General features: G+C 37.0%; 1 protein-coding gene across 18 annotated transcripts in view; it reads left to right on the forward strand.

The window, feature by feature from the left end:
- Positions 1–24,011, forward strand: part of HDAC9 (histone deacetylase 9) — a 1,063,328-nt gene that overhangs the window by 979,621 nt on the left and 59,696 nt on the right. For all 18 annotated transcript variants that reach the window (XM_042248291.2, XM_060414369.1, XM_042248295.2 and 15 more), the window contains 1 exon segment: positions 4,842–4,975. In XM_042248291.2, the coding sequence (XP_042104225.1) occupies positions 4,842–4,975 (134 nt within the window).

Genomic DNA, 24,011 nt, shown 5'->3' on the forward strand with positions numbered 1-24,011 from the left:
AAAAGAGAAAAGCCTGGTCATAAACTTTTGCAAAAGTATTGGCTCATCAACTGTAGCAAATGCACCACACTAATGCAGAATGTTGTTAATAGGGGAAACCACAGCAAGGTGGGGTGGTGTGCTTCTGCTTAAATTTTCTGTAAACACAAAACTGCCCCCCAAAGTAAGTGTATAGCTTAATAAATTGTCTTATATAAATCATGAAATGATTATCACAATAAGTTTAGTGAACACCCATCATCAACAGGTACAGAATTAAAGAAATAGAAAAAGTATTTTCCTTCTGATGAGAACTCTTAGGATTTACTCTCTTAGCAACTTTCATATGTGATACACAGCACTGTTGATCAGATGTATGGTGCTGTACATTATTTCCATGGTACTTATTTATCTTGTAACTGGAAGTATTCACCTTTTGACTGCTTTCATGTAATTCCCCTTCCCCCCAAATCCCACCTCCGATAACCACAAATGATATATTTTTCTATATTTATGTTAACTGCATTGAGTTTTCATGTGTCTTTTAAAGGCAAACAGCTATCTTTAGAATTATGTTTGAGTTCCTTTCTCTCTTCTGTGTGTATATCTATTATAGATTTTTGCTTTGTGGTTACCATGAGGTTTATATATAGTGATTCAAATATAAATATGGGGGCTTTCCCAGGTGGCTCAGTGGTAAATAATCTGTCTGCCAATGCAGGACATGCAGGAGACAGTGGGTTCAGTCCCTGCATCAGGAAGATCCCCTAGAGCAGGAAATGGCAACCCACTCCAGTATTCTTTCCTGGAAAAACCAATGGACAGAGGAGCCTGGTAGGCTGCAGTCCATAGGTTTGCAAAGAGGCAGACAGGACCGAGCAACTGAGCACACAGACATACATAAATATGATTAAGTTGCTGCTCTCTTATGAATTTTAACTTCATTTCCCACATTTACAGTCTTTGACATAGCATTTTACATCTTTTTGTTTTGTGTGTCCCTTAACTACTTACTGTGGATAAGTAGTACTTATGTGGATTTTACTTCCTTGATCGTTAAACCTTCCTACCAGCTTTATATGTGGCTAATTTACTACCTTTTGTATATATGTGCCTTTACCAATGAAATATTTCCTTTTGTAATTTTCGTATTTCTAGTTATGGCCTTTTCTTTTTCACATAGAGAAGTTCTTTTAACATTTCTTATAAAGCTTTTTTGGTTTTGCTGAACTTTTTAGCTTATGCTTGTCTGTAAAGCTTTTGATCTCTCCATCAAATCTGAATGAAGGGTTTGCTGGGGAGAGTATTCTTGTTTGTAGAGCTTTTTCCATTACTCTAGGATCAAATTATGACTCCTGCCCTGGGTCCTGAATTATGTAAGATTTTGTGTGTGCCTTAAGACTGGGGTCTATTTCCCATTGCCCTTTGACCCTCCCCAAAGTAAGCTCCACTGGCCTTCAAAGCCAAACTTCTAGGATCTTGGCTTCCCAGTGTAGGACACCCAGACTGTGGAGCTTGTAATAGGCCTCCGAGCCCTCATTCCTTGGGGAGAAACTCTGTAATTGTGATTATCCTCGTGTCTGTGGTCCCCACCCTGGAATACGGCCCCTGACTATACCACACCTTTTCCCTCCCTGCCCATGTCGTTGCGGTTCCTTCGTTGTGTCTTTTGTTGTAGAAGATCTCTGATACCCTTCTAGTCTTTCTCCTCAATAGGTGCTCTGTAACAGTTGTAATTCCAGTGTGCCCAGGGGACAAGGTGAGTTCAGGGTCTTCCTACTCTGAAATGTTGGCCACTTGTTTTCAACAAGTTGATTCAGGAACTTGTGAGCCACTGAGCATTTGAGGATCTGTGAGCGGAGCCCAGATGTTACCCTGTAGCAAAACATCTATTAATTACTTAAAAAATATAATTGATTGAAAAACTAAATATATGTTCCCTGGAAGTTCTTAAATTAAACAATGTTGAACACATGGTTTTAAATATTTTTATTTATTCTTTTTTTTTCAATTGTTCCTAAAATTGGGCACGTTGATGAATTGTTACAATTTTTAAGACACTGAACAAGAGATTTACATTTGGCAATATGAGAGACTATATATTCTGAAATACTCCTACATGTAAATATGAAAACTACTCTTTTAAATTTGTGGAGGACTTCCAAAAAGAGGAAGAAAAGCAAACAAATACTGCAGCTATTGGCTACTGTGGGCCATCCTAAAGTATGTAGTTGGCAGAAGTTTGAGCATTAAAGGACTCCTGCATTCTCAAAAAGGGAGTCAAAGCCTTCAGTCTCCAAAGGGAAGGGTTTTGATTGGAGAGCAGAATAAAGAAAGGAACGTCAAAGAGCCAACTCTAAAGAAAAGGATAAATAGGAGAAAAGGAGACACTGCTGAACAAAACAACAAATTGATCTTAGCTATAACTGTCAATACAAAATTTCAAAGGGAATGAAAAGGGAAAAAAAACGTCTTTTCTATGACAATTTGTAATCAAGTTTTGGGATCCATATTTACATTATCTGTACATTTTGAAAAACAACCCTTTGGTCAGGATTTAAAATTTATCCCGCTTGGCAATGTTTCAGCCATCCAGCAGAAGTAAACAAAATCCCACTCATCTTGGGTTCCAGAGGTAAATATATTCAAATCTGTTTTCCAAGCTTTCTCATATATAAAGTTCTGATGAATATGAACTCAAAGAAAAGCAAAGGAAAATTAAGACATCATGAGGCTGAATCAGCAGAAACAAAAATAGTAAAACTAAACCATAAAGACTTCAAATAGCAGATATAGAATATAAAATAATTATGTCTAAAGAAATAAAAACTTGAAAGATTAAAGTGACTAAGAAGTTATGAAATATAACCAAAAGAACACCTAGGATTGAACAACAGAATCACTGAAATGAAAATATTGATGAAAGTATAAATAGCAGACCAGATACATCTGGAGTGAAAAAGCCTGGAAGGTAAGTCTGCAACAAAAATACACATAATGTCAGACAGAAAGAGACAGAAAATAAATGAAAGAAAACTTCAGAGATGTTGAGGCTGTACTAACAATGACTACATCTCATTGGGGTTCCAAAATATGATGATAAGGTAATAAACAACTTTATTGAATAAATTTGAACACAAAAGATACAAATGTTTGGGAAAATGTAACTTGGGAAGATACTGAAAGCAAGAATAGTCCCCTAATCCCTAAGAAAATTCTCAATAGGTAAATGTCTTCCTCAAACAAAATGGAAGAGTCAAATGGTTTACAGAAGATTTCTACCCAACATTCTAGGGTCAAATAATAGAAAAAGAAGGTCCAGCCATAATAAAATTCAACATAGTAAAATAATAGAAATGTATTGATTAACCTCTTTCATCAACATAGTGAAAAAATCCTAAACAAAGCATTGGTCAAATAAATTCAGTGTATATAGAAATTATATTATATCCTAATCAAACTTACTTTATTCCATAAATTCAATGATGGCTAAATATTTGAAATATTAATGCAACTCACAATACTATGAAATTGTAGGAGAAAAACCATCTCATTTGGTGTAGTAAAATAATTAAATTCAACATCTGTTTATAATAAAAACTCAATTCAGAGTAGAAATAGAAAGGTTTCTCCTTATTCTGAATGAAACCGCAGTAAGATGCCATTCTTTGCCACCCACATGAATGGCCCATCACACCAAATGTTGGCAAGGATGAAACTAAACTGGGACTCTGATACACACTGCTTCTCACAGTGGGGATTGATCACAGTCCTTTGGAAATGATCTGGTTTTATTTAGCAGGTTGTAAGTCACAGCAGTTTTACTCCACTCTTGCATGTGTGCACCAGAAGGCTGGTATAAGAATGTTCTTATTGGCTTTTTTTTGGTCGCTTGTGGGATCCTTGTTCCTCTAATCAGGGATCCAACGGAGGCCCATGGTGGAGAAATCACAGAGTCCTAACCACTGGACCACCAGGAAAGTCCCATAGGGGCATTTTTTTTTTTTTAAATAACAGAAAACATAAATATTTGTCAACAGGAGAGTGGGTAAATAAACTATTTTATATTCATTAAATGGCCTACTAGAGAGCATAAAACTGTTGTTACATGTATCGACAGAAATGAACTAACCCAAAGTGTGAAAAGAGCATGTTGCGAAAGTATAAAACCATTTTTATAAAATTCCAGAATAAGCAGGTTAAACAGTGAAAAGCAAAGGAGTCATAAACACCAACTCAGGGTCCTGATTACCCACAATGAGGGGGAGTTATGTTATTAGAGAGTTACATGCAGGGGGCTTCAAAAATATTTTCCTTAAATTGGGAGGTGAGTGACCACTTGTTTGTTATGTCCTACATAGATATTAATTTTTGTATTCATCAGCTATTTCATAGTAAAAAGAATGCCTATAAAATCTAATGTGATAGCTATGTAATTTGAGGGGATACATGGAAAACTTCTTCCTTTTATAATAAAGGCAAATGATGGAAAGAAGAAACATATTAAGCAAATGGAATTGTGTACTTTATTAATATCAGCCGAACACTTTCCACCCAGGTGTATGCAGAATGTACTGTAAAAGGCACAGTGTGCACAGTGAAGACTGCACTTGTGACTCGTGCAAATGTTAATTGTGAGACTTCTTAGCTGCAGGATCTTGGATTTTGTGATCCAAGATCTTTTATCAAATTATCAAAATTTGATAAAAATTTAATCAAATTATTGTGAGTATTGAATGAGTTAGCACGTGGGAAGCACTGAGAAAGGACATACACACAATAAATGCTCAATCAATATTAGCTTCTAGTGGTCAGTTGACTTTTAATTTATACTTTGAAATGTTCTGTTTGCATTACGGTAGGCTTTGGTCATTTGACGAAGCAGCTGATGACACTGGCTGATGGACATGTGGTGTTGGCTCTAGAAGGAGGACATGATCTCACAGCCATCTGCGATGCATCAGAAGCCTGTGTAAATGCCCTTCTAGGAAACGAGGTAAAAAACTGAAAGTACAAAAGAGCAGGGGTTAAAGGACCAGGAGTGTATGCATGCATATGTTTGATCTTTCTTAACATTGTACGTACTCAGAAAACACAGTGTTGCTCTTAAAATTTACAGGAAGAAGGCAAGCTGTAGATAAGAAAAGTTTACATGTCCTCCTGTTTTATGCTGTGACTTTTGTCCAGTTATAGAATCCATACAGTACACCCCTCAATCAGGTTATTGGTAGAGCTCAGTAAATATGTAAAAATAACACATAGGAGGAATTGGTCTGTATATTGACTCAGCTAATGAGCACTGAAACACTGAGAAAGAACTAACAGAGAAAAGTTCTCAATATTTTCTGTAGGATTATGTTAGTTCAGGGAGGGAAACTTTTTAGAAATATTTTTTCAGCTTTTAAAAGTATAATTGGAATACAAAATTATAATTCATATATCTAACATATATAGGTATAATTATTTGACAATGTAATTATTTAACAATGTGCAGACATCATTAAATGATTTTCCTCCTTGAGTTAATTTAATACATTCATCACCCCACATAGTTACTTTTTTTGGATGAAAATACTTAAGTTCTACTCTCTTAGAAATTTTGATTATACAATAGAGTATTAGCAGTTATATTCACGGTTGTATACATTAGATCTTCAAGCCTTATTCATCTTATTACTAAAAGTTTAAAAACTTATACCAAATTTTCCCTATTCCATCCCAACCCCCAGCGTCTGGCAACCACCATTCTACCCTATGATTCTATGAGTTCAATTATTTTATTTGTTTGTTTTTGGTTCTAGGTAAGTTTTATTTTCTTTCTTGTCTAGCTCATTTCATTTAGCATAATACCTTCTGTGTTCATCCATAATGTCACAAAAGACAGGATTTCCTTTAAGATTGTATAATCCATTGTGTGTGTGTGTGTGTGTGTGTGTGTGTATTGGTGTGTTTGTGTATTACATTTTCTTTATCCATTCATCTGTAAGTGAGAGATGCTTGCACTGTTTCCAAACCTTGACTGTTGTGAATAGTGATGCAGTAAATTTGGGAGTTCAGATGTCTCTTTGAGATAATGAAATAGTGATTTCATTTCTTTTGAATATTTACCCAGAAGTGAGATTCCTGAGTTATGTGATGCGTCTGTTTTTCGTTTCTTGAGGGACCTCCTACTGTTTTTCTTAGTGACTGTACTAGTTTACTTTCCTACCAAGAATGCACAAGGGTCTCCTTTTCCCAGCGTCCTCACCCAGCATTTCTCTCCTCTCTCTTTGATACTACACATCCTAGCAGTATGTGAGGTGATATCTCATTATGGTTTGATTTTGTATTTTTCTGATGATTATTGATGTTGAACACCTTTTCATGTATATATTGGCCATCTGTTTGTCTTTAGAAAATACATATTCAGGTCCTTTGCCCAATTTCAATTGTGGCATTTGGTTTTGTGTGTTTTGCTAGTGAGTTGTATGAATCCCTTGTATATTTTGGATACTAATTGATTATTGGGTATATGATTTGTTAATATTTATTCCCATTCCATGAGTTGCCTTTTCATTTTATTGATGATTATCTTTATTGTGCAGAAGCTTTTTAGTTTCTTGTAGTCCGACCTGTTTTTAATTTTGTTTTCACTTTTGTTCTCAATCCAAATAACCATTGCCAATAGCAATGTCAAGGAGCTTACCCCCTGTGTTTTATTCTAAGAGTTTTATGATTCCAAGTCTTGCATTTAAATATTTAATCAATTTTGAATTGATTTTTATGTTTAAGATAGGGATGCAGGTTCATTCTTCTACATATGGCTATCCAGTTTGACCATTACCATTTATTGAAGAGATTATTCTCCATTGAGTATGTCTGGGTCCTTTGCTGAAGATTAATTGTGTATGCATGAGTTTATTTCTGGAATCTGTCTTCTGTCTGTTTACTTGTATATCTGCTTTTAATGCCAATACCATGACTTGTGTTGATTGCTTGTAATATAACTTGAAATTAGGAAGTGTGATAACTCTGATATTATTCTTCTGTCTCAAGATTACATTGGCTATTTGGCATTCTTTTGTGGTTTCATTTCAATTTTAAGATTTTTTTTTATGTTGCTGTGAAAAATGCCCTTTGATAGGTATTACATTGAATCTATAGCTCACTTGGATGTTATGGATATTTTAATTTTATTAATCATTCTGATCCATGAACCTAGGATATCTTTCCATTTATTTGTGTCTTCAGTTTCTTTTATCAGTGTCTTAAAGATTTTTGTATATAGGTCTCTCACTTCTTTGGACACTTTATTCCTAAGTAGATTGTTTTGGGGGAGAAGCCAATGGCAACCCACTCCAGTACTCTTGCCTGGAAAATCCCATGGGCGGAGGAGCCTGGTAGGCTGCAGTCTATAGGGTCACTAAGAGTCAGACACAACTGAATGACTTCACTTTCACTTTTCACTTTCATGCATTGGAGAAGGAAATGGCAACCTACTCCAGTGTTCTTGCCTGGAGAATCCCAGGGACGGGGGAGCCTGGTGGGCTGCCGTCTATGGGGTTGCACAGAGTCGGACACAACTGAAGTGACTTAACAGCAGCAGCAGATTGTTTTTGATGCTATTGTATGTGGGATTTTGTTTTATTTTTTTCAGATAGTTAATTGTTGGTGTGTAGAATCATAACTGATTTTTCTATGTTGATTTTGTATCCTACAACTTTGTTGAATTCATTTAACAATTTTTTTGTGGCATATATAGGGTTTTCTATATATATCATGTCATCTGCAAATAGTAACAGTTCTTTTCTGACTTGGATGCCTCATTCTTTTTCTTGTCTAATTTCTTTAGACAGTACTCATAATACTGTGTTGAATAACATTTTGGCAATATTGGGTATCCTAGTCTTATTTCTGGAAAAAGGAAAAGTTTCTGAAAACAGGAAAAGTTTTCAGCTTTCCAACATTGAGTGCAATGTTAGCTGTGAGTTTCTCATGAAAGTGAAAGTGTTGGTCACTCAGTGGTATCTGATTCTTTGTGAGTCCATGGACTATAAGCTGGCTAGGCTCCTCTGTCATGGAATTCTTCAAGCAAGAATACTGGAGTGGGTTGCCATGCCCTTCTCCTGGGGATCTTCCCAAACCCAGGCCTCTCGCATCATGGGCAGATTCTGTACCATTTGAGCTGCCCAGGAAGCCTATATGTTCTCTTGTATGGGACTTGATAATCTTAGTATGCTTTCCTTCACAGAGGTAAAGAATCTGCCTGCAATGACAACAAACCTTTTATCCCAAATTTATTGAAGGTTTTTCTCATGAAAGGATATTGAATTTTGTCATATTCTGTCTGCATCCATTAAGATGATTGTGTTATCTTTATCCTTCATTTTGTTGATGTGGCTTATTGCCACTTTTTCATTTGCAGATGTTGAACTACCTTTGCATCTGTGGAATATATCCCACTTAATCATGGCATAACTCCTTTTAATGTACTGTTGAATTCAGTTTACTTATATTTTTTGAGGATTTTGCATTTTGAACCTTGATGTTCATCAAGGGTATTGGCCTTTAATTTCTTTTCTTTAGTGTTCTTTACTGATTTTGGTATCAGGAAAATTCAGTTTGGTTCAATAGTTCAGTTGTGTCTGACATTTTGCGACCCTACGGACTGCAGCACACTAGGCTTCCCTGTCCACCACCAATTCCTGGAGATTGCTCAAACTCATGTCCATCGAGTCAGGGATACCATCAACCATCTCATCCTATGTCATCCCCTTCTCCTGCCTTCAATCTTTCCCAGCATCAGGGTCTTTTCCCATGAGTCAATTCTTCACATCAGGTGGCCAAAGTATTGGAGTTTCAGCTTCAGCATCAGTCCTTTGAGTGAATGCATTGTAACTCATTGGATTCCTTCCAGTGAATAATCAGGATTGATTTCTTTTAGGATTGACTGGTTTGATCCCCTTGCAGTCTAAGGGACTTTCAAGAATCTTCTCCAACACCACAGTTCAGGAAAATGCTGACCTCCACAAATGAGTATGGACAGCTTCCTTCCTCTTCAATTTTTTGGATGAATTTGACAAAGATTGGTATTACTTCCTCTCTGATACAGTTCACCAGTGAAGCCATCTGATTCTGAACTTTTCTTTGTTGGGAGATTTTGATTATAGATTCAGTCTCCTTACTGGTAATTTGTTAAGATTTCTCTGTGTCTTCATTATCTTGATGTGTTTTTTGTTTCTAGAAAGTTATGTTTTTTTCTAAGCAATTTACCTTGGCATATAATTGTTTATAGTAGTATCTTATGTTCCTTTGTACTTGTACATTTTGAGTTGTAATGTCTCCTTATTCATTTCTGATTGTATTAATTGAGGCTTTTCTCTTTTTTACTTAGTCTAGTTAAAAGTTTGTCAGTTTTGTTTATCTTTTCATAAATCCAGCTTAGTTTTATTGATTTTTTTCTATTGTCTTTTTAATCTCTATTTTATTATTTTCTACTTTCATCTGCTTTATTTCCTTCTTTCTACTAGTTCGGCCTTAGTTCATTCTTTACTTGTTAGTTTTCTAAGTTAAATTTAGGTTGTTTAGTTGAGACCATTCTTTTTTCTTAATGTAAGCATTTATCACCTTAAACTTCTCTCTTAGAACTGCTTTTGCTGCATGCCATAAGTTTTGGTATTTTGTGTTACCATTCTCGTTTATTTCAAGATATTTTTTTCTAAATTTCTTTTGATTTATTCTTTGCTGTATTGATTATTCAGCAGCATGTGGTTAAATAACCATATATTTTAGAATTTTACAGTTTTCTTATAATTGATTTCTAGTTTTTGCCTGCTCTCTCTGCACTGACCCCTGAGGGGATAGTTATAGAGTTAAGTGCTCACATACTTAACAACTGCTTCTTTGTTTGCTATAGTCCTGTGGAACTCAAGAACCCAAGCCCTGTTAGCTTTCAGAGCTAGGTGTTTGGGGAGCCATTCTTATGGTGGGGGCCTTAAGCGTTGGGGTGCTGGGTTTGTAATACAAATCCTTTCACTCCTCAAGAAGAGGCTGGGAGTTGAGGTTTCCTGGTAAAAGTATACCTAACCTTTTCCCACTCATTTTGACGTGGGTATTTTCTCGTGGTCTCAATATGTAGGAGTCACTCAGCTTGTTTCTTTCAAGGGAATTGCTCTGTTTGTAGCTATACATTCAGCAGTGCATCCATGGAAGGAGGAAAATTCAGGAATCTGCTATGTTACCCTCTTGATCTGGAGTCTTAAAAATATTTACAAATTCTTTTTTTTTTCTGTCACCATTTGTAAATTATCTAGGCTGAGAGATATATTCAGCCTAGATACTGAACATATACTGAACAGCCTTTTCATACTGTTCATGGGGTTCTCATGGCAAGAATACCGAGGTGGTTTGCGATTCCTTTCTCCAGTGGACCATGTTTTGTCAGAGCTCTCCACCATGACCCATCCATCTAGGGTGGCCCTACATGGAATGGCTCATAGTTTCATTGAGTTAGACAAGGCTGTGGTCCATGTGATCAGATTAGTTAGTTTTCTGTGATTGTGGTTTCCATTCTGTCTGCCCTCTGATGAAGAAAAATAAGAAGCATAGGGAAGCTTCCTGCTGGGAGAGATTGAGGGGGAAACTGGGTCTTGTTCTGATGGGCAAGGCCATGCTCAGTAAATCTTTAATCCAATTTTCTGTTGATGGGTGTTCCCTCCCAGCTATTTACCTGAGACCAAACTGTGGTGGAGGTAATGAAGATAATGGAGAACCCCTTCAAAAGGTCCCATGCACACACCACTGCATTCAGTGCCCCCAACCCTGCAGCAGGACACCACCAACCGATGCCTCCAGTCACATCCACAACTGGGTGTTCTTTTTTTTTGGCTCCATCTCTTCATTTTTTCTGGAGTTATTTCTCCACTGATCTCCAGTAGCACACTGGGCACCTACTGACCTGGGAGTTCATTGACCTTTTAAGAATCAGTGAACTAAAATGGACTATAATGGGTGAATTTAACTCTGATGACCAAGGCTATGGTTTTTCCAGTAGTCATGTATGGATGTGAGAGTTGGACTGTGAAGAAGGCTGAGCGCTGAAGAATTGATGCTTTTGAACTGTGGTGTTGGAGAAGACTCTTGAGAGTCCCTTGGACTGCAAGGAGATCCAACCAGTCCACTCTGAAGGAGATCAACCCTGGGATTTCTTTGGAAGGAATGATGCTGAAGCTGAAGCTCCAGTACTTTGGCCACTTCATGCAAAGAGTTGACTCATTGGAAAAGACTCTGAATCTGAGAGGGATTGGGGGCAGGCGAAGAAGGGGACGACTGAGGATGAGATGGCTGGATGGCATCACTGACTCGATGGACGTGAGTCTGAGTGAACTCCGGGAGATGGTGATAGACAGGGAGGCCTGGCGTGCTGTGATTCATGGGGTTGCAAAGAGTTGGACACGACTGAGCGACTGAACTAAATTGAACTGACCATTATATCTACTACTGTGGGCAAGAACACCTTAGAAGAAATGGAGTAGCCATCATAGTCAACCAAAGAGTCTGAAATGCAGTACTTGGATGTAATTTCAAAAATGACAAAATGATCTCCGTTCGTTTCCAAGCCAAACCATTCAATATCACAGTAATCCAAGTCTATGCCACTACCAGTAATACTGAAGAAGCTGAAGTTGAATGGTTCTATGAAGACATATAGGACCTTCTAGTGAAGTGAAGTGAAAGTCGCTCAGTAGCGTCTGACTCTTTGCGACCCCATGAACTATACAGTCCATAGAATTCTCCAGGCCAGAATACTGGAGTGGGTAGCCTTGCCCTTCTCCAGGGGATCTTCCCAAACCAGGGATCGAACCCAGGTCTCCTGCATTGCAAACAATGCATCACCAGATCAATACTGAAATCAGATTGATTATATTCTTCATAGCCAAAGATGAAGAAGCTCTATAGTCAGCAAAAACAAGACTGGGAGCTGACTGGCTCAGATCATGAACTCCTTATTGCCAAATTCAGACTTAAATTGAGAAAGTAGGCAAAACCACCAGACCATTCAGGTATGATCTAAATCAAAACCCTTATGATTATACAGTGGAAGTGAGAAATAGATTTAAGGGATTAGATTTGATAGATGGAGTGCCTGAAGAACTATGGACAGAGGTTTGTGACATTGTACAGAAGGCAGGGATGAAGACCAACCCCCCCAAAAAGAAAGGCAAAATGGTTGTCTGAGGAAGCCTTACAAATAGCTGAGAAAGGACACAAAAGGCAAAGGAGAAATGGAAAGATATACCCATTTGAATGCAGAGTTCCAAAGAATAGCAAGGAGAGATAAGAAATCCTTCCTCAGCTGTCAATGCAAAGAAATAGAGGAAAACAATAGAATGGGAAAGACTAGAGATCTCTTCAAGGTAATTAGAGATACCAAGGGAATATTTCTTGCAAAGATGGGCACAATAAAGGACAGAAATGGCATGGACCTAACAGAATTAGAAGATATTAAGAAGAGGTGGCAAGAATACACAGAAGAACTATACAAAAAAGACCTTCATGATCTAGATAACCACAATGGTATGATCACTTACCTAGAGCCAGACATCCTGGAATGTGAAGTAAACTGGGCCTTAGAAAGCATCACTATGAACAAAGCTAGTAGAGATGATGGAATTCCAGTTGAGCTATTTCAAATCCTGAAATATGATGCTGTGAAAGTGCTGCACTCAATATGCCAGCAAATTTGGAAAACTCAGCAGTGGCCATAGGACTTGAAAAGGTTTATTTTCATTCAAGTCCCAAAGAAAGGCAATGCCAAAGAATGCTCAAACTACCGCACAGTTGCACTCATCTCACATGCTAGCAAAGTAATATTCAAAATTCTCCCAGCCAGGCTGTAACAGTACAGGTTTCAACTTCCAGATGTTCAAGCTGGATTTTTTTTTTTTTTTTGCAAAAGAGATTATTTATTATTTTTTTAATTTTTATTTTTACTTTATTTTACTTTACAATACTGTAATGGTTTTGCCATACATTGACATGGATCCACCACGGGTGTACACGAGTTCCCAAACATGAACCCCCCCTCCCACCTCCCACCCCATATCATCTCTCTGGATCATCCCCATGCCCCAGCGCCAAGCATCCTATATCCTGCAGAGGAACCAGAGATCAAATTGCCTACATGCGTTGGATCATTGAAAAAGCAAGAGAGTTCCAGAAAAAACAGCTATTTCTGCTTTATTAACTACGCCAAAGCCTTTGACTGTATGGATCACAACAAACTATGGAAAATTCTGCAAGAGATGGGAATACCAGACCACCTGACCTGCCTCTTGAGAAATCTGTATGCAGATCTAGAAGTCACAGTTAGAACTGGACATGGAACAACAGACTAGTTCCAAATCAGGAAAGGAGTATGTCAAGGCTGTATATTGTCACTCTGCTCATTGAACTTATGTGCAGAATACATCATGAGAAATGCTGGGCTGGATGAAGCAAAAGCTGAAATCAAGATTTCTGGGAGAAATATCAATAACCTCAGATATGCAGATGAAACCACCCTTATGGCAGAAAGTGAAGAAGAATTAAAGAGCCAGTTGATAAAAGTGAAAGACGAGAGTGAAAAATTTGACTTAAAACTCAGCATTCAGAAAACTAAGATCATGGCATCCAGTCCCATCACTTCATGGCAATTAGATGGGGAAACAATATAAACATGAGAGACTTTATGTTGGGGGCTCCAAAATCACTGCAGATGGGACTGCAGCCATGAAACTAAAAGACACTTGGACCTTGGAATTAAAGCTAGGACCAACCTAAGCAGCATATTAAAAAGCAGAGATATTACTTTGCCAATGAAAGTCCATCTAGTTAAGCTATGGTTTTTCCAGTAGTCATGTATGGATGTGAGAGGTGGACTATAAAGAAAGCTGAATGCCGAAGAACTGATGCTTTTGAACTGTGGTGTTGGAGAAGACTCTTGAGAGTCCCTTGGACTGCAAGGAGATCCAACCAGTCACTCCTAAAGGAAATCAACACTGAATATTCATTGGAAGGACTGATGCTGTAGCTGAGACTCCAGTACTTTGGCCACCTAATGCAAAAAACTGACTCATTGGAAAACCCTGATGCTGGGAAAGATTGAAGGCAGGAGAAGGGGACGGCAGAGGATGAGGTGATTGGATGGCATCACCGACTCGATGGACATGAGTTTGAGCAAGCTCCAGGAGTTGGTGATGGACAGGAAAGTCTGGCGTGCTGCAGTCCATGCGTTCGAAAAGAGCTGGACATGACTGAGCGACTTAACTGAACTGAGAGATATATATTATTTATGTCTTGTGGGTGGTGATAATGTATCTCGAAGAGATTTGAGAAATTCATTCAAAGTCATGCAGCCAGAACTCAATAGATCCAAGATTTGAACTTGGAATTGCCAAAGGTCATTCTTTTTTTTTTTTTTCCACATCACATAACTGAATTACAACATATTTTCTCACTACTCTGCAGACTTCAGATCAAATCACCATTAGATTCACTTCCAGACCATGGAAATCCTTTGGACAAAGTGATTACAATTCAACAAATATTTCAAAGTTTATGTGCATCCATTATTTTTATGTCAATTCATTTCTTAATGGGCTTCCTTGAGAGATCAGTTGCTAAAGAATCTGCCTGCAATGAAGGAGACCCTGGTTTGATTCCTGGATCTGGAAGACCCCCTGGAGAAGGGGTTGGCTACCCACTCCAGTATTCTTGAGCTTCCCCTATGGCTCAGCTGGTAAAGAATCCACCTGCAATGCGGAAGACCTGGGTTCAATCCCTGGGTAGGGTAGATGTCCTAGAGAAGGGAAAGGCTCCCCACTCCAATATTCTGGCCTTGAGAATTCCATGGACTATACAGTCAATGGAGTTGCAAGAGTCAGACACACTGATCAACTTGAACTTTCCTTTATTAATAGTGAATATACAGAATGCTATAACTACTTTATATATTTTGCCTTCTTTATTAACTTGAAATATTACTTTGCTTATAAAATAAACATATAAATATCCTGGCTGATTCATGTTGAGTTTTGACAGAAAACAATAAAACTCTGTTAAGCAATTATCCTTCAATAAAAATAAAATTTTTTAATCATTTTAACAATGTCTCATTCATATTGTCTTCAACTCATGTTTTCACCTGTAGTGTTTTTGAAGGGAAAACATACCTTTTATTTTGCACACTGATTGCATATATTTTATTGTCATCATTATCTTTCAAGCGTATGATGCTTCAGTATTACTATTGTGCAATATTTAAGTAAATATGAACGTTTTTAATTTGAAGGAAAATATGAGAAGGTAAAGACTGCTGAGTTTGTCTTGACGCTTTAAAAGAGTAGACTCGAGCAGTGCTCTGTTGTGTAATATTAGCAGCAGCTCTGTTGTGTAATATTAGTAACTCAAAGGATGTAACTGTGGCGATAAATGTATTTGATGGACTGCTGTTCCATAGCACACATAGTTCATGGTGTCTAAGATATTCTAAATATTAGAATATTTCTGAGGTTGCTATGAACAAATAATATCAATGTTGAGGTTTTTATTTTTTTTTTATTCTTTGTTGATGTTGAAATAAAGGAGTGCAAAAAAGAAATACTACTTTTATTATAATACCTTATCAGTTAATGTTGGGCTAGTCTATTTGCCTACTAGATAACATATTTTGCATATCCACCTGTATTCTAAAATTACTTATTTCATTTTAGATATAGAAACATTTTAAGGAAGTAGACTGGTTTTAATATTTGCATGTAAAGGCTTACACCAGATGTGCAGCAAATCACAGTATGTTGTGGATTGTGGCTCCATGGATGATTGACCTGCCCAAAAAGAAATGTTATCCAGTTGCAAAAGCCAACAACTTTTCCAACTATGTGAAAGGATGTTATGGATTTCACTGGCTCTGTTTGAGCTAATTTATTCAAATAAGATTCAATCTCTGTGCTCTTGTAATCTTTACACTTGGCCCACTCCCACCTTCCATAGGAGGATTTGCAATGAGGATGGAATAATTTTTCCTGTGGTCTCCACTTTGAAAGATGATGTATTTCAGAACAGATGCAAGTCAGTTGTATGGAATTACTGTTTTTCTTAATTTATTTGAATTTACTGAAAAATCAAAATGGATGTGTTTTTGTACCTTCCTTCCCTGGTATGCTAATTTGACTGGGAGGCCTTTGATCAGTTTGTTATATGAGTTCTATACCTTGAGGTCAAAGATACTGTTTTTATAGAGCCATTGCTGACACAAGAGGGTTGTCACCTAATTTAAAGTTTGAGACTTATGCCTTTTCTCTACATTTTTAGAAAGACAGGTGTGAAATAGAGGAAGGGAAAAAAGTATCATTGGCCAATGTTATCATGCCCATGTGGGTGTATAAATTCTAAAAGTTCCAGAAAGTGATAAACTAAATGATTATATTTGGCCACATTGACTATTTAACCAGTTTCAGTTTTCTGGATGTCTTATGGTAAATTTTTTTTAGTTATTATAATACCCTGAATACTGCCTGTTCCTTCTGTTGGATGTCTTCAACTACATAAGCATGATCTAAAATTTTTTCATCTTGAACTCAATCAAAGAGATTTAAGTAATCTATGTCTTTCTGTATTTTTAAATTGAGAAATCTGAGGGATATAAGCAGAAATATAGATTTTGGTAACAGATGGGTTTGGTGTATTAAACTCTGAAAAGTAAATTTTGATGTGTCAGATCTATCAATATACAAAGGAGACAATGCTAAGAGAAAGACAGATTTTTTTAATGACAAATGAAAGAAAAATACATATATGTTGTGCATTAGAAGTCATTTGAAAAAAAGGAAATGAAAACGTAATACTTGAAACAACTTAGGAAACAAAACGTTCTTCTCACTTTCATTGACAATATAATTTATAATCCACGGTCTGGATTTCTGTATTTTTTTCCAGTTCAGAGGTCATCATGACTAACAGCATGACTACATTGAAGTTTTACGTTTCATTCCTTTAGAAAAACTAACCTATAAGGCATACTGCATGCATCTCACCACTGGAAAAAATGCATATGTGTTGTTTTCATAGTAGTTTTACATGGTAGGCTCTAGGTAAGAAAATAAAAAAGGATGTCTTTCAGGATACCAATTATTGCAATTTCAAATCCCATTTTCCTCCAGACTCCCTTTTCAGGTGATTAATAGGGTAATTATAACTTATTATCTGGGATTTCACTTTTACAAGTAACAAAATATAGTAAAGCTTGAGCTTGAAACGTTGGCAGAACCTACTCTGGCTTCTCAACACTGAACATGCAATTGAACTCAAATTAAGAAGGTCAAGAAGGGCTTTTTTGAGAGACTCTGTACTTTGTCAGATGTATTTATTCATGTGCAGAGGATTAGAATTCATAAACATTTTGCCAGTTTCTTTTTTTAATGCTGTTTCTTTTCCTTGTTGTTCTTGGCTAGGCCATGTCAATACAGCAAAATGCTGCTTCATATGACTTATTATCAGCAGAATAATATGTATTACATAACCCAAAGGGATTGTAAAATCAGCAAGAACTCTTGGCTCTGCATCTCAGTGTAGATACATAAATGGGTACCACAAACAATTTTTTTAAATTAGCTGAGTGTCACACCCCAAATAGGCATTTGTTCTTTTTAAATATGTTTTATCATGAAAGTGATCTAATTAGCAAAACATCTCTTAACTATTCTTTTGAGAAATATGCACCAGGTCAGTCAAAATAATATACTATTGGATTAAAACTAATTTGAGCATGGTACAGGAAATTCCTTGAGGCAAGTGATTTTTGAAGACATACCAGAAGTCTTTTTTTTTTTTCTTGGCAAAGTTCAGAACTTAGATTTATCAGTCCAATCACTGTATGATGATTATTTTTGAACTTCTCTAATGAAGCCCTTAGAAACTGAGTAGTAAGACGTGAAAGTGACTGTCTAAATGTGAAGAATCAGGTTGTTTGGAATAGCATCAGAGATACTTGTGTGAATAGTCGTGTGTTTTTTTCGTGATAATAATAGAAACATCTGTGAAGTTCTCAGAGAAACTGATTTTGGTGATTGGCATTTGTGCTAGCTGGCCAACAATGTCACAGTTGCTTTAAAGCCATATTTGCCTAGTGTCAGGCAAAGCCAATTAGCAGCACCCTAGGTTTCTGCTGCTGAAAGAAATTTTCTTAAGAGGTGAGAAAAGCTTAAGCAGTTGGCATTCCTATGGAATTTAAAATGAAAACACTGAAGAACTTAGGTAAAAAGAAGAAAGGACAAAGAGAGAACATGGCTATTAAAAGACCACCTGTCAAAACAGAATAAAGGACAGTTGTAAGCTTGTGAGGAAAAGGAGAAAACAAATTGCCATAGACATGGAAGCTGTCGAGATGATGCTACAGCTCCGGTCCTGGAGGTTCCACACTTAGCATTTGAGTCTATATAACCTGTCTTTTCTTAATCTCCCTCACTCTTGTTAAGGTTTGGCTTCTAGGCCTTTCTCCCTTCCCTCTCTTCCACTGTCCCTGCTGTGTCCTGTTGCCTAGGCTCAGCTGCTTGGATTTCAGCAGCAGTGGCTACATTTAGAGATTGTGTATGTTGATAATCCTCCAAGATGACTTTTTTGCTCCAAAGGTGCTGAAAAAAGTCTCTTGAATTGACTTAAAAGTGTTGACAACCCCCACTGAGGTGAACTCTTGAGGTGTTGTCTGAATTGCTCATCAGGGGTGTGTTTGTATTAGATTGTGAATGGAGAAGTGATTTTACCATATTTTTCATCCTCCAGATTGTATATGGCTGACTCCATTGGGGAACTGGTGTGAATCTGGGAAAGCTTACAAGCTCCTAAGCAGTTGCAAGTTATGAGTAGAGAAAGAGAGAAGTGAGTGCAGGGAAAATAATCCAGAACAATCTTTTCCATGGTCTTCTCTTAGACTTTGAAACCTGTCCACACTCTGAAAGAGAGTGTATGGATAATCTAAAGCATTAAAACGTTTTAGAAAATATTATTTGAAGATACTCTCTATTGTAGATGTAGAATGTGGATTTGTATTTCTTACAAGCTTATGAAATGTAGAGCCAAAGTAATTGTGGAGTTTTCTGCTTATTTAGTTGAGCAAATGCCAATTAAAGTAGAAGTTATCTGGATAATTCAAACCTCCATCATGCAGATCTTCTGTACTGTTTGTCTTTAGGCTTTTCAGAAGGTGTTAAGGGGAATGTAGATGGGGAACCTGGACACTTCATAGGGGTCTGGTTACCAATCAAACAAAGAAAGTATTTCTTTTCAGTGGTGAAGCAAATATGTTATGAGATTCATTTATCCATCTATTCATTAAATAGTCTTTTATTGGACTTAAATTTTATACCCATAAGTTCTAATACAATGAAAGTAAAAGATATATAAACAAAGTATTTGGGGAATGTAATGTCAGACTCTTTATTTTTAACTGTGTAAGGACAGAAGAATATTTTAATAGAGGAAGTAACTTTTAACTTTGGTCTTGAATAAAAATTATAATCTGACAAGCTAAAGTCTAAGCAAAGGAGTTCTCTCTTATAGTAGAGATACCTAGATAAAGATGTTACGATTTCTTGGAATTGTGGATGGCTCTTTTTGAGTTTGTTTTGATTTTGTCAGAGGAGAGACTACTTTGAGTGGAATAACAGTTTATAATGAGGGTGGATCAGTAGAGTGGAATCCTGTAAGGAACTAGAATTCCTGTGGAAAATGTGGAAGACTTGAACAAATGAGTTCCATTCTTGGGGGTAAAAAACAAACAGTGTCTGATTTTTGAATAAGGCAGTCTTCTACCAAAAAAGAAAAAAGTTTATTGAGGAAGTAGGTTTGATTCCTGTGTAGGGAAGATGCCCTAGAGAGGAGGGCATCACAGTACATTCCAGTATTCTTGCCTGGAGAATCCCCTGGACAGAGGAGCCTGGTGGGCTACAGTCCATAGCATCGCAAAGGGTCAGATACGACTAAAGCTACTTAACATGCACTCATGCATTGAGGGAAATAATCATTAGGAACAATTTCCCTCAATTATCAACCAACAAACTGACCGTCTATCAGTGCAATGTTAGGGCTGGCTTTTTAAAAATTAATTAATTTTAATTGGAGGATAATTTCTTGACAGTACTGTGGTGGTTTTTGCCATACATTGACATGAATCAGCCATGGGTGTACATGTGTCTCCCTGTCCTGAACCCCTCTCCTTCTTCCCTCCCCACTCCATCCCTCTGGGTTGTCCCACAGCCTGGGCTTTGAGTGCCCTGCTATATGCATCGATCTTGCACTGGTTATCTATTTTACATATGTTTCAATGCTATATAGAGCTTCCTCTTAATGGCTCATGAGAGCTAAGTGTGTGTCTCTCTACTTAAATCTGAGTTCAGTGATATCACATTGTTAGCTTGAAATAAGCCCTGGTGGGAGTATTTACACCATGGCAATCAGCAAATGCTATTAATACAAATTACAGCTATTTTTGAGTCAGCTGTTAAACATTTAGCACTGTACCACTGCTACACGATATGAAATGGGTCTTCTTAGCAGAAAAGTCAACATTTCAAAAACAGTATAGTAAAAATACTGTTCTACTTAACAAAAAGTTCAGACAAACATACGCAAATCATCAGACTAAAGAAGAGAAAATAAAAAAGCGAGTGAGGATAAGGCAAATAAGAATCACAGACAATGAAAATGAAGACTTACAAAATGTAACTATCAGATTTAAACTTATTTTGTAAAACAGGGACTTGGAAACAAGATTTTTTGCTTATAAAATGAATTAAGCTTTTTTTTTTAAATCAACTATGGATGTCTAGATTATGGACATTATGTTAGGAAAACTAAACATAAAGCACTGACCACACATCCCTTAAATGTTACTGAAACTTCAGTTTAACATGCACCTTTTAATATATGTAGTATTTTCCTAACTCAGCTGTGCATTTTGAAATGTTTTCTCATTATATTGCAAAGTCGCAGTCTAACCTCAGTGTTTAAACAAAATATCAATAGTCTGAATTATGCAACTATTTGATGCATAAATATTTATGCATCAATTATATATAATATAATATTTGATGCATAGACACTTAAATATGCCACTATGTCTAAACTTTCCATTTAAGTATCATGGAAACTGTGGTATACTATTTGGATATGATAGCAAACAGAGGCACTTCCTTATGGTCTTCCTCCTTCCATTCACTGGCTGATATATTGTGTAAGCTACATGTCTCTGAGCTGCAATAGCTTTGGGTAGAACTCAACTAATAGAGTAATAACCACTGTAATAATCTGTTAGGCTAGCCCACTTGTTCCTGTTATTTTTTAAGGGAATCCTTCAGTATCTCCTGTGAATTGAATGGCCATGACTGTACTTTGTGCCTCTTGGTCCTCCTGATATTCTCATAAGATATGTTAGGTTTATATCACGTCCCTTGGCCAGAGATGTTCCTTTATTGCTGTGTGATGTCACCATTGTCTGTATGAAGGTAGGTTGCAGGCAGATTCAGTCTGAATAATCTCAGTAGTCTGTCAGTATAGTAACTTGATGATCTGTAGAATCTGTTCTGATTTACTTTCCCCCTCATCTGTTGGTCAAGGATTTTAATGACTCCAAATGAGTAAAAGGAGTTATTTGGAGAATGACTCATGAATCACAATATGGATAAAATTATATCCAGATTTACTTAAGCAATCAAATTAAACATATACAACTAATTGCAGACATCTCTAAGATAATTATTTAAATGATAGCTGGGTTTAAACCACCAATCCCTCCTCACTAGGGAATTGAAAATAGTTCATCAGCATGGAGGGTCAGGTCTATATGACAGTCTGCTGCCCTTATCCTTTTGGTCTTGATCATCATATTCTTCCAAAATTCCACAATATCTTTGCTCCTGACAACTGAACGCTTTCTGTGTTTCTTTTCTGAGTTGCTTTGCATGTTATAGGGGACTTTCAGTTCCCTTTGTAAGTGAATTTGTGGCCTGTATTTTAAGAATATAACTTGCTCTTGCTGCAAAATCTATAATCTCACTTTTTTTCCTTAGATGTGCCATAACATAGGAGAAAAAGTGTGGACTCAAGAAGTAGAAGTAGATTTAGTCTCCCTATTCCCTTATGCAGAAAACATATTCTCTTTTTAAACTGCTTTTAATTATTCAATATAATATTTATCCAGAAAACTGGTTTAGGCATGAATGTACAATTCAGAAATATCACAAATACAACACATCTATAACCATCAAGGGGACAATAATTTCAGTACCTCAATAGCTCACATACACACTTTCCCGATCGTACTTCGTTTCTCTTTTCTGAAAGTAACCAGGTTTTTAGTTCTTAACATAAGATTTCAATCTGGTTTTAGAAAAGGCAGAGGAACCAAAGATCAAATTGCCAACGTATGCTGGATCATGGAAAAAGCAAGAGAGTTCCAGAAAAAACATCTATTTCTGCTTTATTGACTATGCCAAAGCGTTTGACTGTGTGGATCATAATAAACTGGAAAATTCTGAAAGAGATGGGAATAGCTTCCACCTGACCTGCCTCTTAAGAAATCTGTATACAGGTCAGGAAGCAACAGTTAGAACTGGACAAGGAACAACAGACTGGTTTCAAATAGGAAAAAGAGTACATCAAGGCTGTATATTGTCACCCTGCTTATTTAACTTCTATGCAGAGTACCTCATGAGAAACGCTGGACTGGAAGAAACACAAGCTGGAATCAAGATTGCCGGGAGAAATATCAGTAACCTCAGATATGCAGATGACACCACCCTTATGGCAGAAAGTGAAGAGGAACTCAAAAGCCTCTTGATGAAAGTGAAAGTGGAGAGTGAAAAAGCTGGCTTAAAGCTCAACATTCAGAAAATGAAGATCATGACATCCGGTCCCATCACTTCATGGGAAATAGATGGAGAAACAGTGTCAGACTTTATTTTTAGGGGCTCCAAAATCACTGCAGATGGTGACTGCAGCCATGAAATTAAAAGACGCTTACTCCTTGGAAGAAAAGTTATGACCAACCTAGATAGCATATTCAAAAGCAGAGACATTACTTTGCTGACTAAGGTCCATCTAGTCAAGGCTGTGGTTTTTCCTGTGGTCATGTATGGATGTGAGAGTCGGACTGTGAAGAAAGCTGAGCGCCAAAAAATTGATGCTTTTGAACTGTGGTGTTGGAGAAGACTCTTGAGAGTCCCTTGGACTGCAAGGAGATCCAACCAGTCCATTCTGAAGGAGATCAGCCCTGGGATTTCTTTGGAGGGAATGATGCTAAAGCTAAAACTCCAGTATTTTGGCCACCTCATGCGAAGAGTTGACTCATTGGAAAAGACTCTGATGCTGGGAGGGATTGGAGGCAGGAGGAGAAGGGGACGACAGAGGATGAGATGGCTGGATGGCATCACCAACTTGATGCACATGAGTTTGGGTGTACTCTGGGAGTTGGTGATAGACAGGGAGGCCTGGCGTGCTGCGATTCATGGGGTCGCAAAGAGTTGGGTACGACTAAGCAACTGAACTGAACTGAACTGATAGTTTCTTCATTTTAATTATTAGATTCTATAAAAAGAATTTCCAGGACAATGTCATGATTTATGTATCTATTCTACTTTTAATGAATGTAGGGAATATTTTTTAGTTTAGGGACCATTAGTAACAGTGCTTTGATAGACATTTTGTATATCTTTTTGGTACATTTGGTACCTTTGGTACACCTTTTTGTTTAGTATATATCTAAACATAGAATTATTGCTGGGTTATGAAGTATGCATATATTTATTTTGTTGTAGAAAATACCAAACTGCTTTCCATGGGGGTTGTCACAATTCATACTCTATCAGCAGGATAATACCTATTTCCATTATTCTATATCCCACCATATCTTGGCATCAGCAGACTTTTTAAATTTTAGACATTTTTATTGGGTATATAGTAGTATAATCTTGGCCTTGCTTTTCCAAAATACTAATGAACTTAAACAGCTCTTCTGTTTA

This window comes from Ovis aries, chromosome 4 (genome assembly GCF_016772045.2).
Source record: "Ovis aries strain OAR_USU_Benz2616 breed Rambouillet chromosome 4, ARS-UI_Ramb_v3.0, whole genome shotgun sequence".
Classification (NCBI taxonomy): domain Eukaryota; kingdom Metazoa; phylum Chordata; class Mammalia; order Artiodactyla; family Bovidae; genus Ovis; species Ovis aries.